Source organism: Simochromis diagramma, unplaced genomic scaffold, assembly GCF_900408965.1.
Source record: "Simochromis diagramma unplaced genomic scaffold, fSimDia1.1 OVJJ01000320.1, whole genome shotgun sequence".
Taxonomy (NCBI): Eukaryota; Metazoa; Chordata; class Actinopteri; order Cichliformes; family Cichlidae; genus Simochromis; species Simochromis diagramma.
Window position 1 is genome coordinate 8063446 of NW_024386773.1, and position 17041 is coordinate 8080486.

Genomic DNA, 17041 nt, shown 5'->3' on the forward strand with positions numbered 1-17041 from the left:
CTCTGCCAGGCCTTTATTTAAGTAACTTTCAGTTACTGCTTGTTTGTGGGTCTCTGTGCATTCAGCTTTGTCTTCAGTAAAGCATCCTCTGATGGGTTGGGATCAAATGACTAATTGACAAACGGACAAATATCCCATTTCTTTGCCTTGAAAAACCCTTGTGTCACTTTTTACAGTATGCTTTGGGTCATTGTTTGCACATATGAAGCACTGTTGGATCACTTTTGCAGTCTTGGTTGTATAAATCTGAGCAGAGAGAATAACCTTGTACACTTCAGAATTCACCTGCTGCCTCTATCTATGCCCATGCCATAAGATTTACATTATGAACTGTTTATCTCCTTCGCTGTATTCTCTGAATTTAATTTAATTTGGTATTAATTAGTTAATTTTATTTAGTTCCCCCCCCCCCCGCATTAAAGTCTAGATTGTCTTACAAATGAAGAAACATTCTAATAATGACGACTGAAAATTGTGAAAAAGCCAGCACTTCAGGTTAGATTCATCTTCCAAGCAAACATGATCAAAATAATACTATTTTACGGCAGAATGGTGAGCGTGCAAGAAAAAGAGTCCACATGCTTGTATGTGAAAGAATTTAATAGCTGCTAAGCTTACAAGGCAAAGAAGCGGCCCGGAACAAAACCCTGAATCAAATGACTCCAGGGGTGCTGTTTTGAGGTCGCTGATGTTGACCTCCGTTTTGAAGAGGGCCAAACAAAGTGTGACATATCTTTAAAGCTTCTCTGTGGCCCCGTAGCTGCACTGCAAACAGAGCACAGTGCAAAGATTAAAGCTCTTTGTTACCATGGAGATCAGAACTGAGGCCGACACTTGACAGGTGAATGGAAAGAGAGGAGAGGAGGGGTTAATTGACAATAGGGGGTGGGTTCAAATCTCACCCTTTACGCTCATTGGTCCGCTTTGCATCACGTTGCCTGTATGGAATGCAAACGAAAGAGTCGCTTCGGTCTACCCTCCCTAGGCCAGGTCTCCTTTGCCGCTGTTTCTTCTGCTGTTGCTGGAGTGCTCCGAGTCTGTTGGGCGCAGCGAGCCACCGTCCAGTGTAGAATATCAGGAGAAACATTGAGCGAGAGCAGTCAGAAGGAGAAGCGACGAAACAAGGTTTTCGGCAACGGTAAGGTCACGTATATTTGGCTTCTTGGCGCAGGATGTCACGGTTCGTACAAGGGTCACATACCTGTTTATATGTGTTTATATGTGCTTCGGAACGCGTGAGGTTAGTCGATAGCACAAGCAGACGTCTACACGGGCCCCAGAACAGCAGCAAGCGTTTTTCTAGCTGACTTGCTAACGTCGACGTTAGTTTAAGTGCTAAGTTTACTGTTCAAATCCTCATATAGGAACAAAATTGTGTTATTATTATGAATAACAACAATTCAGATGTAGCTAACGTTAGCTAGTTTTGTAATGGAATTCATTGCCAGCAGGAAAGGAGTAAAAATGCTTATGAATGAGACAGCGCATGAGCGAAACGTTTAAATGCAATGTTTTGGCCAATAATAACGCCTCCCTTTTTGTTTTTAATTGACAACAGTGTCTGTAGGGTGTAGCTTTGCTAATTTTGAAATGCTAGGCAAAGTTGGCCAAGTGGATACCAACAAGGAGCTGTGGCCCCTAAGGTCATGACATTTGGCATAAAGGAGGTAGTTATGTTGACAAGTGAAGGTCAACACAGCCGATGGCCCGGGCCCTTTAAAAAGCTGCATGGAACAGTCTGTCCATTTAAGGAAAATTAGCAGTGCTTTTAGGAGCAGAAATCTGTGAGGCAGAAAAACAGACTGCAATTACACTTAAAATTGGCTGAAACAAATGGAGTGTAAAATGACTAAGTATATGGAACAATAGTAGCAATGTAATATAATGATGCATCGTAGACTTATTTCAGCACTGGAACTGTATTCACCCTAAGCATATATGCATAAAAGGCTTAATCAACATCTCACCTATTTAACATATTTTCTTAATTTGTGTAATATAATACATGTATTTAAAAAACAGTTTTTCTTTCAAATATATTTGGATCTCAATATGAGTTCAGTGACCTTCAGATATAATTAAAGCAAAACACAAAAATCTGCATAGGTTGAGGAAATTTGGGGGGCGGTGGAACAGTACTTATGCACAGACTAACTGGTGTGTTTAGTCATAAAACCTCACATACAAAGGAGACCTGCACAGTAGCCACAGCTAGAAAAAAGAGGAATGTAGCCATTTTTATGTCACCCACTGTTAATTAGTACTAAGTAATAAGGTAATAAAATGTAACTTCACTCACCCAAACTAAAGCACAACCTCTTGGATGGTCTCTACTACACTACAAGCCATGATAATGAGGTCCACTTTAATGACTCTAAAGTAGTGGAGCTTGGTCTTTGACTTTCATGGGCTCCAGATGTGTGTGTTTGAACACCTGTCGGTTATTTTGGCCTTCCTCCTGAGTTGTAAGCCTCAGTTTAAAGTTAAACTGAGGCTAAAACCATCCACGCTATGAATGTGGTTTTAGTGCTATAAATTTGGCCATTTTAACATGGAAGTTTCTGGGAATTTTGGAGCCAGCCTCAAGTGGCATCTAGAGGAACTAGAGTTTTGTTTTTTCCTTTTTCTTGTTGGCTTCATTTTTCGCCTTGACGGTAGTCACACGAAGTGATGGAGAGCCTGTCACTATTGTGGCTGAAAGACCCTCTCCATCATGATCTGGACACCAGCTGCAGCCATTAATGGTTGTTTCACGGAGTTACCTAGATTACCTTTACAATTTCTTCCAGATAGCTCTTGAACAAATGTTGGATTTCTTTTAAAGCCACAGTTATAATTTAAATTAAAATCAGATTAAGCAGAACAACTACAGGTCCAGGCTTGGTTTGGTTTCTATGTTTTATTAAAATCTTATTAATTTTAAAAGTTCAGCTTATTAATTTACAGAGGGTGTTGTGCTTTACTTGCCTTGTTATGGCCTTGGTTTGAAGGTTATTTTGTACCTGATTTGCATCCGTTTCCTGGAGCCAGTGAGTTGAGACGGCCACTTCAAAAGGTGCTGCAAGATGGTGCCGAATATCACTGTAAAAAAACTGTGAGGCGTCAAAATCTATAAGCGGTATATAATTATGATGAGAATAATACTAAACTGTTAAACCTATACCCATGCCTATATTTAACTTGCAGTGAATCTTTTTTTAGATTAGGGATGTTTACTGATTCGTAGCTGGGGGGGCAAGCATTTACATCACTTCAGCTCATACAAACAACTGACTAGTTGTCTGCAGCAGAAAAATAACACAGCAGGCTTAGGGAAGAAACTTGTAGATTTTCTTCAGTGACACTGGGGTTAACTGAAGAAGAATTATGCATTATCCACTTAAAAGCATGTCAAGCTGTTGTAGTAGAGTAGAGGCTCCTTTAAAAACCTGAGAATAGTTAGCCAGCTGTAAAAAATCAAGCAGAGATAATTAGTTACCCTTCAATTCCTATAGACAGCACCTGATCTGATGCTGTTATTCAAATTAATTATGGGCTTTTATCAGATATTAATGAAAAGGTTTATTTGTTTATTTCACAAGCGAGAGAGAAGCCACACTTTGTTCCTATGTTTTGTTTAGAGATGAGCTCATTTACATATTGCATACTGCTTTACATTTACTTGTGACTTGCAACTGCCTCTACCCTTCAGTGTACAGTTTGTTCATTTTTATTATTATTATTTTTAAACTGCTTATTTATTTCAGGGTCACATAGTGGCTATAGCTGACACCGTATGAAAATGGACTTCTTCATTAAAGTAGATGACAATTCAGGTGAAATAATGCTATGACACACTGATGATCTTAAACTGCATCCCAGGGCCCATACATAGGTGTAAATTATTAGGTTGGCCTTTGGCTACATCCACATTAGTCCAGATAAATTTGAAAACGGCGTTTTCGTCTGAAAACGGCGTTTTCGTCTGAAAACGCTGTGCGTCCACACTATCGTTTTCAGTCGTTTTCACATTGTTGTTCATCCACATTTTAACGGCCGAAAATGCTTACGTTTCAGTACTGCACATGTGTGAAAAGCAAGACGATTTGTCTTGCCTCATTTCTGTCTTCTGTTTATTTACTTTCTGGCTCTTTGAAAAGTTGCAGCAAAACGTCGAGGAAAAGCACTGAGTTTTTTAAATGGACTAACAATGAGGTGGAGTTGTTGCTGCAAGTAACATTAAACTACAAAGTTGCAAAAGCAAGTGAGAATTAAAGAATTTGAAGAAAAGCTCTCTGGAGCATGTACATTTGATATTAATCTTTAACCCTTTAAGACCTACCATAGAACCAAGTACGCCAGAGCTTATATTATATTTTTACATGTTGTAGTGCCATTTTTGGGAGCATTTCAAGTTGCTATACATCAATACAACCATTATAGCCCAGATTTTAATAATATGTCTGCATTAAGTGCATAGTAATTACATAAATTGCAAAAAGTGCAATAAACTACAAAAAAAATTGAAAATCGTTTTTGCTTTTTTAACATATATTTCTAGTTAGAGAAATTTAAGAGGCTTATCCCTCAAAACTGTAAATACAAAAAAGTTGCACAAAATAGTTTCCTACCACAGGAAATTTATTTTGAGTGTCTTCATAGTTTTATTTTTGAAATACATCAATTTTTATATACTGCAGGAAAAATGAAAATAAATATTATAGTGCAAATTTGCAAAAAAGCAGCATATGCATCAAAATAAACTATTTTCAGCAGTGCAATATGAGTTCTAAGCATCCCAGAAATGACACAGAAAGTCATAAAGTCAAAGATAACTTTTAAAAACACCAGTATAGGCTCATGAGGCCCTGATGGTAAAAAAAACTACATTTCCGCGAAAATGACGTCACTTCCGGTTTCGGGCATGTAATGGTGGACATGCGAAAGTTCGCGCTGACGTCTATTCCAACGTAGGAAGTGTTATGAACAGCTGATCGGATCGGCAAAGCGTGTTTCTGGAATATTATGTTTTTGTTGCTCCAAGCGCTTTTTATGCAGTTTTTGCAAAGCTATATGTGGATGGAAACTGTGACCTAGGACAAGCTGATGGCATAAGATGTAAGTACAACTCCTCTGGTTTCATATGCAAAAAAAATTATTGCGCTAGCTTACGTGGTTTGAGAGCTACCGGGATTTAAAAATAGTTACGCAAAACAGAGCGTGCCCGCTCTGACCGGCTTTAAAGGGTTAATAGGGCTGTCAAAATTGAGCGCAAACAAAACAACTGCTGTATAATGCCTTCCGCTATCTTAGTTTAATTGGTCACATGACTGCACCACATGACTAAAATGTGTCATCGTTTTCGAAAAGGCTCCAGGTTCGCTGTCCACACTGCGATGCGAAAACGGCATTTTCAAATGTATCCGCTTTGGAGAGCGTTTTCAAAACGCTGCGTTTTCCTTGACCGAAAATGCTGTCTCAGTGTGGATGGAAGGCCAAAACGAAGAGAAAAAGATGCGTTTTCAAACGAACATGTATTAGTCTGGACATGGCCTGTGTGTCTACTTCAGTGTCTTTTAACATTATAAACATTGACTAAAGCTTTCTGTCAGAATGTCAACATGTGTTATGTTTTTCATAATTTTAAACCTGTTGAGTAACACATCTGTTATTTTGGGCACAAGATTTTGCTTCTGAAAGGTAGTAAATTAACACAGTTAAGCTCTCTCGGCTACTTCAAAATGACAAAGTGGCTTCTCTGTTATCCTTTGGATAAGCTCTAATTTTTGTTGTCTCTCTGGTTCCCTGTTGGCATTGATATATATTTAAAGGACTTTAAAGGATTTAAAGGAAGCACTACATTTCTGTTTGCCTCTGCCTTATACCTGACCCAGTTTTCTCTTTCTTTTTTTTTTCTGCTGGCATGAAAGACTCCTGAGAGTGATGCCCGAGAGACTGCTTTGATAGAATAGTTGGGATTGAAAAGCGTTGATAATCTCCAAGCTTCACCAGAACTATTTAATAGTGATATTTATAGATCAGAGAAAGAATCTTTCATTTCTCTGTCGGCACCACTTCAGCCTCTCAGTCTATGTGTGCTTTTCTGCCTGCTTTTGCTGTGTTTATTTTGAGAGGCATTAATAGTCTGAGACATTTTTAGCATCTACTGGAGCATTTTTCACCTTACAGTCTTAGCCCTTACTAAATGAGCCAGGGTCCTCTCTGGAGAGTAAAGTCAAAGTGTTTTGTATCTTCGCAGCATGAGCCTACATATGCTGGAACTGCACACACTCTCAGCACACTTAACCTGGAAAGCAGCCAGAGTCTCTTTGTGCTGGTCTACTCAGCTGTGGAAGGCAAGTTCCACAGCTGAATCGGAATCAGATGGCTCAATTACGCTTCCATGGTAGGCCTTTCCTTGGGATCAGAGGGTATCGCTATTTTACACACTTTAGCGAGGGCAGTGGCCTGCTTGCTGTGTTTGGACAAGCCCATCAGCTATCATCAGGCTCAGGGGATTCTCCCAGCATCACCAGAGTTCTCCAAGGAAATGCTTTTTCAGAACAAATGATCTTGACTCTGACTTGAGGTTCATTCCACTGAAAGAACAATGAAATCTGAGACCCTCTATAATTGAGGTCCTGCGTGGTCAAATAGCATTGAAGAGAAAGTTCTTCAGGACCTAATGTTGAGGATCTCCCACACACGGTGATATGACCCTCAAAGGTTTACCCACAATGCACTCTTTGAAATCTTCTCCAACTGATCATAAGAAAACAAATACGAGATACAAGTAATCACTATTTTTATCTGTTACACTGCATTGTAGACATTAAATTGGTGCAGTTCTACTATGATATTGATATTATGGTATATCATATGATATTAAACTTTATTTTTTCTACAAAGAGCTCTAATTCTGAACAAAAATTTAATTAGATTTGGGCTTTAGACTGTGACGTAATTTTTATTTATTTTTTATTTTTTAAATCCGTAATTCTGATTGCTCAAATACTGGGGAAATACCAACTCACTCCATTTATGTTGAGCTTTTTTTTGCAATTACTGACTGTCAAAGTTTGGCTTTGCTTAATTAATACACTAAAATTGTGTGGGAGGTACTGATTGGAAGGGAATGACCCATTAAAAGTTTAAATAAATAGGCCCAACCCTCTAAAATGATATTTTAGTTTCTTAGAGGTAGAGCAGGGCGATATGACCAAAAATATTTATCACGATATACATTTGAAAATTTGCGATAACAATATAACTAACGATATAATTGACACTAGCCAAAATACTTTACAACTCCACAACGTTATTAGTGCAAAGAAAACCCCATCAATGTATTTTCACTCAAACAAGCAGCTGTTTTTATGTGCATTAAAGTGATATAAAAACACACAGTACGGTAATATTATGTTGAAGCACAGTATGTATCACTCAGTGAGGCTCCTGCCTATGATAGCCGTAATGCTCCGACAATCCATCAAACGGTGCGGCTTCGTAGCTTAGCAAAGTCGTACTAAATCATTCGACTGGTTTTCGAACGCCGTGTACCACATAAAATCGTTTCGAAGTCAGTAAACACAACCAGAATTCGTACATAAGGCTCACAGGATTATAAGTGGCACTGTCGATTATCAGAAAATTCAAAGGATTGATTTCAAGTGTGCCGTATTTTCCAAAAAACACGGTAATAACGACGGCCCGCTAGCATGCTCTACCAAAAATAGTGCTTTGTTGTGTATCTGACGGACGAAAGCTAAACCAGTTCCACACCACTGAAGTTGCAGCATTTTTACAAACCAATTCTGGTTCATCTGTTTCATTTAACGATCCGCTTTCACCCTTCTCATTCTGCGTCGCCGCCATGTGTGTATGTAAACCAGTGGTTCTTAACCTTGTTGGAGGTACCGAACCCCACCAGCTTCATATGCGCATTCACTGAACCCCTCTTTAGTGAAAAATAAAATGTGATTTTTTTACTGGTGCATAAAATGAGCCATGCATGTCATGGCGGAGGCTCTGCCGAACCCCTGAGACCGAGTCACCAAACCCCTAGGGTTCGATCGAACCCAGGTTAAGAACCACTGATGTAAACAAAGGCACTGCACATATGAGTTTTACACATATTCTATCACGATATTTCATTTTCTTATCGTTGCCCAACATTATACCGGTATTACTGTGAAAGGTATGATATGGCCCAGCCCTACTTAGAGGTAAGGTCTTTGTGCAGAGGCTACTTCAAATGGTTCATTAAATGTTTGTGAGATAGATGTCAACAAAATAGCCCCGGCAAACTCATGTTCATTTTGTCAGTCTGACTCATACCAATTTAATTTAATAATATCTTGCCTTTTTTGCCATCTGGCATCTTTAAATATCTTCATTATCCTCATCCTCAAATAATTTAGTTTGCCAACTTTAGGGAAGTTAAGTAAAACCAATTATTTCAATCTTATTTAACCTAGACTTTTACCATCATAGCTCTTGTTAGGGTCTATTAGGCCCCTGGCTGAACCACCTTTTATACCTCCTTGCATCGTAATCACTTTGTTTTTGATAGCAGTTTTGGAGACTGAGCTTTAGGATGTTGAGTTTTATCATCAAAGAGCTGATATCTCACTGAGCCACACTATTGGTCTTTCCTTCCTGTTTTTAACCCCCCAACCCCCCTGCCACAGCTCTGTTAGCCAAGTGTGAGATTTCAGGCTTGCACTTCTGGATGCACTGCCAGCTAATCTATATGCTAATGAGAAGATGATAATCAATGAGGTTCACGCATGGTTGGCCCCAATCAATACTATGTTGCACCAGCAAACGACTCAAATAGCCACATTTCATACCGCCAGACAGTTGGGTGGCGTGTTAATGTTGTGGGGTAGAGCATAAGTATGCCATTATCCTTTGGTTTTTATCTTCCCCAATTCCATGTAAATGAATTCTGTTGTCATTAAAGAGGAGTTTAAATTCAACTCTAAAGCTATCTCATTTCATTTTTATGAGGGGTTTTGCTGGTTTTCCTCTTTTGTTATTTTGTTTCTAAGCTTGATGTCCATACAGAAATCTTTGGCACCAATTATTCAAAGCCTTCGGTAATAAATCACTCTAGCCTAGTGTGTACACTGTTATTTTTTTTTAAAAACTGTCAAGACATGCTGCAGATGAATAGTGTCACAAAAAAGTTGCAAAGGTTGAGAATAACAGTTGAATAGTTTGAGAGCTCATGTCAGCAGAGATAAAGCAGTACCATGTCATGACTTAAGATGATACTAGTATCAGTTTCATGACTAATAATGAAACAATTTTGTGGATCAAAAATCTGTTTTGTTTTCTTAAAAACAAACAAACAAAAAAAAAAAAACCCTCTCGCCCCTGTGGGATCTGGGAGCTTGAGGGTCCTGCGCAGTGTCTTAGGCTACGTCCACACTAGCCCAGATAAATTTGAAAACTGCATTTTCGTCTGAAAACGCTCCGCGTCCACACTATCGTTTTCAGTCATTTTCACAGAGTTGTGCGTCCACATTAAAACAGCCAAAAATGCTTACGTTCCAGTACTGTGCATGTGTGAAACACAAGACGATTCGACCTGCCTCATTTCTGTCTGCTGTGTATTTACTTTCCGGCTCTTTCAAACATTGCAGCGAAATGTCGAGGAAAAGCACCAAGTTTTTTAAATGGACTAACAATGAGGTGGAGTTGTTGCTGCGAGTAACATAAAAGTACAAAGTTGCAAAAGCAAGTGAGAATTAAAGAATTTGAAGAAAAGATATCTGGAGCATGTACATTTGATATTAATCTTTAATAGGGCTGTCAAAATTGAGTGCAAGCAAAACAACTGCTGTATAATGCCCTCCGCTATCTTAGTTTAATTGGTCACATGACTGCACCACATGACTAAAATGTGTCAACGTTTTCGAAAAGGCTCCAGGTTCGCTGTCCACACTGCGATGCAAAAACAGCGTTTTCAAATGTATCCGCTTTGGAGAGCGTATTCAAAACGCGTTGTTCTTGACTGAAAATGCCGTCTCAGTGTGGATGGAGGGCCAAAAGATGCGTTTTCAAACGAAAACGTGTTAGTCTGGACATGGCCTTAGCTGTTCCTAGGACTGCGCTCTTCTGGACAGAGATCTCAGATGTTTTTCCTGGGATCTGCTGGAGCCACTCGCCTAGCTTGGGAGTCACTGCACTTAGTGCTCTAATTACCACTGGGACCACTGTTTCCTTCACCCTCCACATCTTCTCAAGCTCTTCTCTGAGCCCTTGGTACTAATTCTAGCTTCTTGTGTTTCTTCTTCCTGATGTTGCTGTCATTTAGTATTGCTACATATATCACTACGGCAGTCTTCTTCTGCTTCTCTACCACCACTATGTCCGGTTGGTTAGCCACCACCATTTTGTCCGTCTGTATCTGGAAGCCACACAGGATCTTAGCTCAGCCATTCTCCACCACCCTTGGTGGCGTCTCCCAGCCTTGTTCCTGCTTGTTCCTGTGCTGCCATGATTAGTGCCTCTGTGTTGTCTTTCAGTCCAACTTTGTCCAGCCACTGGTAGGACGTCTGGATGTCAGCCACTTCCTTTATCTGCCGGTGGTACATACCGTGCAGGGGTCTATCCTTCCATGATTATTCCTCCTCTTTCTCGGGTTTCTGCTGCCTGAGGTATTCACTGAGCACGTGGTCGGTTGGGGCCATCTTCATTCGCTGATGTTTGTTGTCTCATCCTGGACTGTGATGATATCCAGTGTTGGTGATGATATCTCCCCCCGACTGTCGTCCTGGTTCCCCCTTCGTAGCATGTGTGTTGTTCCTCGTCAATCTCTAGACATGAGAGCAGTCCTTCTTCACAATGTTTGAACACTGAGCTGCTAGTTTCGCCATCAGTGTGGATGTTGGGTATCGAAGATTCCATAGGTCCCTCATCCTATTCATGTAACCCCTTCGTTGTTCAGCCTGTGACTCACTGTTCCTGTCCTTAGCTGAATGCTAAGGAAAATGGGCCCATTGCAACTGCAGGTTATTTGTGGAAATTGTGCTGCAGACTTGAAGTGAAAACTGAAATACTGAAAAAGGAATGAAGCCTTCGGTTTTCCACTGTTCGGGTCTAGACTAAGCAAAAGAGAAGAAAAAGCATTTCAGGGTTATTTTTATGAAATTCCTCATTATCTTGGATTTTCAGCTATTTGGAAATAATTTGGGTGATATGGGGGGGTTAGGGTCTAAGCATCCTAAAAAAAAAAATTCAGTATTCAGGAAGCATCAGAGGGGGAGGGGAGAGTAAAATCATTACCATCATCTTCATTAAAGAGGATCCTGTTGTCCAATCAGGATGCGGCTCGGCATGGGGATTCCATAAGCGCCCGTTGGCTGTCGCTAGGATACCACATAATTAGGAGGCAGGCTGTGGCCTGGTTGGTGGACTTGGGTGTTGATGCTGGGACGACGAGCTTGCTGTGTGTTGGGGGTAGACAAGAGGGGCAGGGGGTTTGGAGGCTGCACAGAAACACCCTTGCACGCGCTCATTTATTCACTCAGTCAGCCAGGCAGCCAGGCACTCACTTAGGCAGACAAAGAGGAAAGAAGAGCAACATCCTGCAGGAGGACAGCACACTCCCCGGGGGATGGGGCATCATACCCCTGCATCGCGTTGGGGGTGTCGGAGGAGGTAGGAACACCAGGGTTAGGGGGCTTTGTCTCAGAAGCAGAGTACCCCTCTTCACACACAGATACACGCACACACGCGTGTGCGCACACACACACACACAGAAATTTATATATAAAAATACACACAGGCACACATTTCTCTGTGGATCTTTTAGCTATTAAAGCTATTATCACACATCAATCGATTAGTGGAGCTGACAAATGCATTCTCATAGTATTTTTAATGTGGGTCATCAGAGTTGTATGGGCACTGATGGAGGTTTCTGCACTTCCTTACTGTGATGTAAGCTCTGTAGAGACAGCCAGTCTGTCTGACAGTCTCTTAACAGCTCTCATCGTCCTGCTGGATATGCGAAACGGATCACACGCAAAGCTGACTGTCAGTTCTTGTGGTCTTGTAATGCTAGCATGAGGGGATCAATATGCTCCAACAGCACTTAAATTACATTGTTATGGCATTGACTGGCTCTTTGCACTGTGTTTCATGCTGCTGGTGCTGCTTTGATGTTGTCTTAAAAAAGCTGAATAGCACTTTTCATGGGTGCAAGGGGTCCTCCATGAAACCCAATTCAAAGCCAGATTTGTGGATGTAACAATGTAAAAGTGGTACTTGGATGGGGCTGAGCAAGGGGTGATCTATATGGCACTGTTTACTGATTGATGGGTGACTCCTCTCAGAGGGACATGGGTTGCAGGGATCATTACCAGAGGGGATTCCCTCCCCTCTCCCCACATGGGGAGGCAATATGAAGCACACTGTGGGATGTAGGCTAATGATGGCATACAGACAAGCAGGCTTTGGCAGCAGTGGTGCTTTGTTTACAACCTGGACCCAGCACTGCCTGACTGCATTTCAGTTTTTCAGCCACAAATATGAAAACATCAAGTTTTCAATCAGTGACTGGCACCGCTGAATGGAAAATAAGGGTCTTTTTAATTTAGAAGGTCTTGGAATATGTATTTTATATTTTTCCATTTTTCATCCAGTTTAAATTAGGATCTAGTTCTTTGCTTTAATGGTGTTAGATATATCAGGTTAATATGTAAAAGCATTTTTAATTGATGCTTGTACTGCCCTAATTTGACTGGTTGCTGCCTTTCTTGTTATGCAACCTAAGGTTTCAATTAAAGCATTTAAGCTGTTTAAACAGATGTTAAAAAAAATGTCTTTTAACTCACTCACTGGTTTGCTCAAATATTTTGTAACCTTTTGTGGGCTGTTCTGCGTTTGCCATTTTAAGGAATAGCATGTGGTTTAGTGAGATGGCAGATTGTTTCCAAGTCTCCTTTGTAGCCTAAATGGGCTGTAGAGCTTTGCTTTGGCTCCTAATCTGCTCAAAAGAATGAGTATGTGGAGGAAATGGCTTAAGAATTGCAGCATGGCGGCAGCATTGCTCCTTATTTAATTACTTCCATTACACACTCGTCCCACTCCTGCCCATTTAAAATCCTGAACCTGTTCACTCAACCTTCACCTCTCACTTGCTCCTTTTTCCTTGTAGCTGCGGTGACTTAATGTGAACCTGTATAACCTGAAGGCTAGAAATTCCTCCCTCCCTTTTCCCCCCCTTTTCTAACTCATACAGTGATTGTTATTCTTTCTGATCCCCCCCATCAAACATGCTCATTAATCCCATTCTTGACACTAGTCAGAATCTTAATGAGTTCAGATTCTTTTCTTGCTCTGAGAGCTTTTTTTTTTTTTTTTTTTTTTTTTTAAACTTCTTTTTCTTTTCTTTTTTTTAATTAACTGCTGGACTTTGTTTAAACAAAAGAATCTTTGACTTTTTCCAAAGATTGCTTATTTTCCACCAAGGAAGGATGCTTGATCTCCTTCCATCATCTTCACTTTTTATCAGCTGCCATGCTGAAATCTTCTCCACCTTGTCTACCCGGAGAGCTCTGAACCTTTTTCGTTCTGTGCTAATGGATAGCAAAGCACCAAGGGACCAAACCTAAAAAGGCTTTTATGGAAGGACCCTAAATCATTCCTCCTTATTCTTGTGACTGACTGAATGGAATGGATTCATTTTTTTATTTTTATTTTTTTAAATCTTATTCACTCAACACTCTTGGACTGAGTGTTGACTTAATTTAGGCTTGTAGTGTCTGCTTACCCCTTATATTTATGCTAAATTCAGTGGAGTTCACTGGATTCCTGAAATACAATTTTTATGTGTATTTTTACATGAAAACAGAGGTATCATTTATTTTCCAGCTCGTGTTTGTATCCTGCATATTCATTTCGTGCAGTCGGACAGCATATCCGTCTTTGAGAACAGACAGCAGAGGTGTGACTTAAGCAAAATGACAAGAGATATCCTTATGTTTGTTTTGTAACTTGTACTGACTTTATATAACTTTAGCTTGGCTCAGTTTATTGAATACATAAATACAAAGTAAACAATGAGATGAAAACTCCCTTCTTTGAACAGTAAAAGCAAAGGGAGTATAAACTGTTTGAAACTTAATAAAGAGAATTGCATAGGGGCTCTTACATAACCCAGCAGCAACAAAATGAAAGCGGCTCGCCAAAAAGATGGTATGTCTTGTTTTGTATGAGAGAGAATGCTTAGTATCAGAACATATATGTATATTTTGTGTAGTTTGTCAAACTGGGGGCTGGACAGTCATGGCAACAGGGATGTGGGTGTCAAATTAAGTCGGGGTAAAAAAAAAAGAAAAGTTAATGATTGGCTGCAGAGTTCGACATGATCTCTTTCATGGTTTCTGCAGTGAGAGATTATTCAGGTAGTTGCTGTAGTAAAAGATTGCAGTGACCTACAGCTTACACTGGGCTGGTTTGCAGCTGGGTGCGAAGGATAAACTGAGCACTGAAATGCTCACTGAGCTGGGGGGAAAAAAAAGTGAAACTGGTAATTCACTGGTCGATCTGCATTCCTAACCTCACCTATGGACACGAGCTCTGAGTCTTGTCTGAAAAAATAAAATCACAGATACCAAAATGGCAGAAGAGTTTCTTTCAAAGCATAATAATTTGGTAGGGGCTCGAAGTAAAACGACTACGCTTTCATGTAAGGTGATTCAGGCATCTGACTGGTGTGTTTTCTGGACTCCTCCTGGGTGAGGTGTTTTGAGCCATGGGAATGGCTCAGTGTATCACAAGAGCTGGAGGTAGCAGGGGAGAGGGAGGTCTAAAGGTATTGGTTTAGACCCTGATCAGGAGCAGAAGATGGATAGGTGTGATAAAGATTAGTTTCAACTGTAAAAGTTATAAGTAAAACAATGATTTTATAGTTATTTAGTAAATGTTTTTTGAAGTCAAGTACTAATTTGAGCAAGCTGAGATTTTGAGATAATTTTTCTTTACATTAATATAAAATCCACAAAACTTGGACCTGGTGAAATCTTCATAACCAGAGTTCAGAGTTTTTATTCAGAAGAGCTTTTACTTAATTTGAGTTCCTTTTTTGGGCCCTTTGATCATTTACGAGTCTAATTTGCCTTTTATTTTGGTGGCAGGGTGATGCACTAATTTGTACTTACTTATTTTTCATACTTTAAAGGGATTGTGGCACATGTGTCATACTGAAGACGTAGGGGTTCAATCCAGTCCTTTGCAAGTTTTAATCCAGCCTGCCAATCAGTTTAGTCTTTGAAAAACTTCTTAGTCATTTGTAAGTTTTCATGTGAATCTCCTTTTTCATCCTAGAACCCTGTGGAGTTCATTTAGTTTAAAATTTTCAAAGATCTTTAAGTTTGACTTTTTTTCTTTGAAATTCCCCACATGTACTGAGTTTTCAGGTTCATGCTTTTAAGAATTTTTAGATTGATTATTTTACCTTGAGATATTTGTGCTTGACTAAATGATGTGACATAGTTGGGGATCTTTGGACAAGTTGTTGTTAAGAATATCTGGTATATGTAACCATAATAAGCCGTAAACTGTATATGGCCTTGGATGTGACCAACCGTGGTAAAATTAATTTTGTTGCCCTTGACTTATAGTGCAACATAAGACTAAAACAGTTTGGGTATAACTTTGATGCGGTAGATGTGTCACTGGTCTTACATTTACCTGGTGTTGAATGGTTTATTGACAGCCATGTTCAGGTGCATCTTGTTTCGACTACTTTGTCTCCATTCAGTTGTATGTAAACATAGAAACCTAAAGCATTTTTGCAATCCATGAGCCAAAACTCTGGGTTAATAATTATTGAGTTGGTTGTCTAAAAAAATTACTAATTCCAACTTCTGTATCAGTGGCAGAAACAAGCTTCCATACATTCATCAGGTTTTTTGCTTCTTTCTTGAAGGCACAGGAGAGCCATTCAGAAGAGCCGGGGGTCAAAGGTGAAAAGAGCAGAGGGCACCATGGAGAGTGAGCCAGGGGCCCCTGCTTCCACTGCCAGCAGTACCGGGACCACCGCAGCCACCACCACGTCCACCACCATTTCCTCCAGCACCACTGCTGTCAGCAGTAATAGTACCTCTAATACTACTACGACTACTACTAGTTCTACTACTTCCACTAGCATTAGTAATAGTAGTAGCAGCAGCAGTAGTAGTAGTAGTAGTAGTACTAACACTAGCAGTACTTCCAGCAGTAGTACTACAGCTGGAAGACCGGCAGTGCCTCAGATATCGGTTTACAGTGGAATACCTGACCGTACAGTACAGGTGAGTGTTTTGGTTCTGTAATAAATCTGCTGAGAGCTTAAGTTGAGGTATTCTGTGTAACATCCTGACACTCTTTGCTCTACTGCCCTCTGTTGGTGTTTAAAAGTGACATACAAGCTTCTAAAATTGTTTTTGATGTAGCATCGTTTTTTACAAAGGGAATTGATGAAAAAGGGAATTTGTCTTCCCAGTAAAGGATCTCAAATATGTGGTAATGTTGGAGCATGTCTCCAATTTGGAGACAGGAAAGAATGTTTTCTGTGCTTTAGTGCTTTTGACCCCTTGCCCTCGGGGTAAGCCTCTACACAGGCTTAGCCTCCCTCAGAATTAGGTCCACTCAACTTTGAGTGCTGATGGTTTGACAGCAGGGTTTTTGTTAGATTGAGTCCTTCTTTTCACCCCCTCAGCATGCTGACAATCACAAGGCAATCACTATTGTCACTGAGCAGCACTGTGAGCATAAAGGACTGCTGGAAATCAGTTCATGCATGTATTTCATCTTTGCTACTTGTGCCCGTCAGCGACACGTTGTGGGTCCGGATGCTTCTGTGACACTGTTGACTGCAGGTCAAAATCCTTGGAAACATGGCATAGGGCACTTGGAGAGGTGGTTTCCCAGTAGTAGGGGTTTAACTTTCTTAGAGTTGTGTCTGGCACAGTGTGAAACCTTTCTGTCCCACATTTAGGGAAAAAGAATTGTTTGTGTGTTTGCAGTAATTGGAGGTTTTGAAACCCTGACTTCTGTCTCCCGA

General features: G+C 40.3%; 1 protein-coding gene across 2 annotated transcripts in view; it reads left to right on the forward strand.

The window, feature by feature from the left end:
• The first annotated feature begins 995 nt into the window (after nucleotides 1-995).
• phc2b (polyhomeotic homolog 2b (Drosophila)) overlaps nucleotides 996-17041 on the forward strand; it is a 42359-nt gene continuing 26313 nt past the window's right edge. The window contains exons 1-2 of one of the 2 annotated variants that reach the window (XM_040006251.1): nucleotides 996-1138; nucleotides 15926-16289. In XM_040006251.1, coding sequence (XP_039862185.1) covers nucleotides 15984-16289 — 306 coding nt within the window. In that variant the 5' untranslated portion in view covers nucleotides 996-1138; nucleotides 15926-15983. Of the gene's footprint in view, nucleotides 1139-10199; nucleotides 11650-15925; nucleotides 16290-17041 lie in introns of those variants that run through there. The other variant, XM_040006240.1, reaches the window with a different exon arrangement.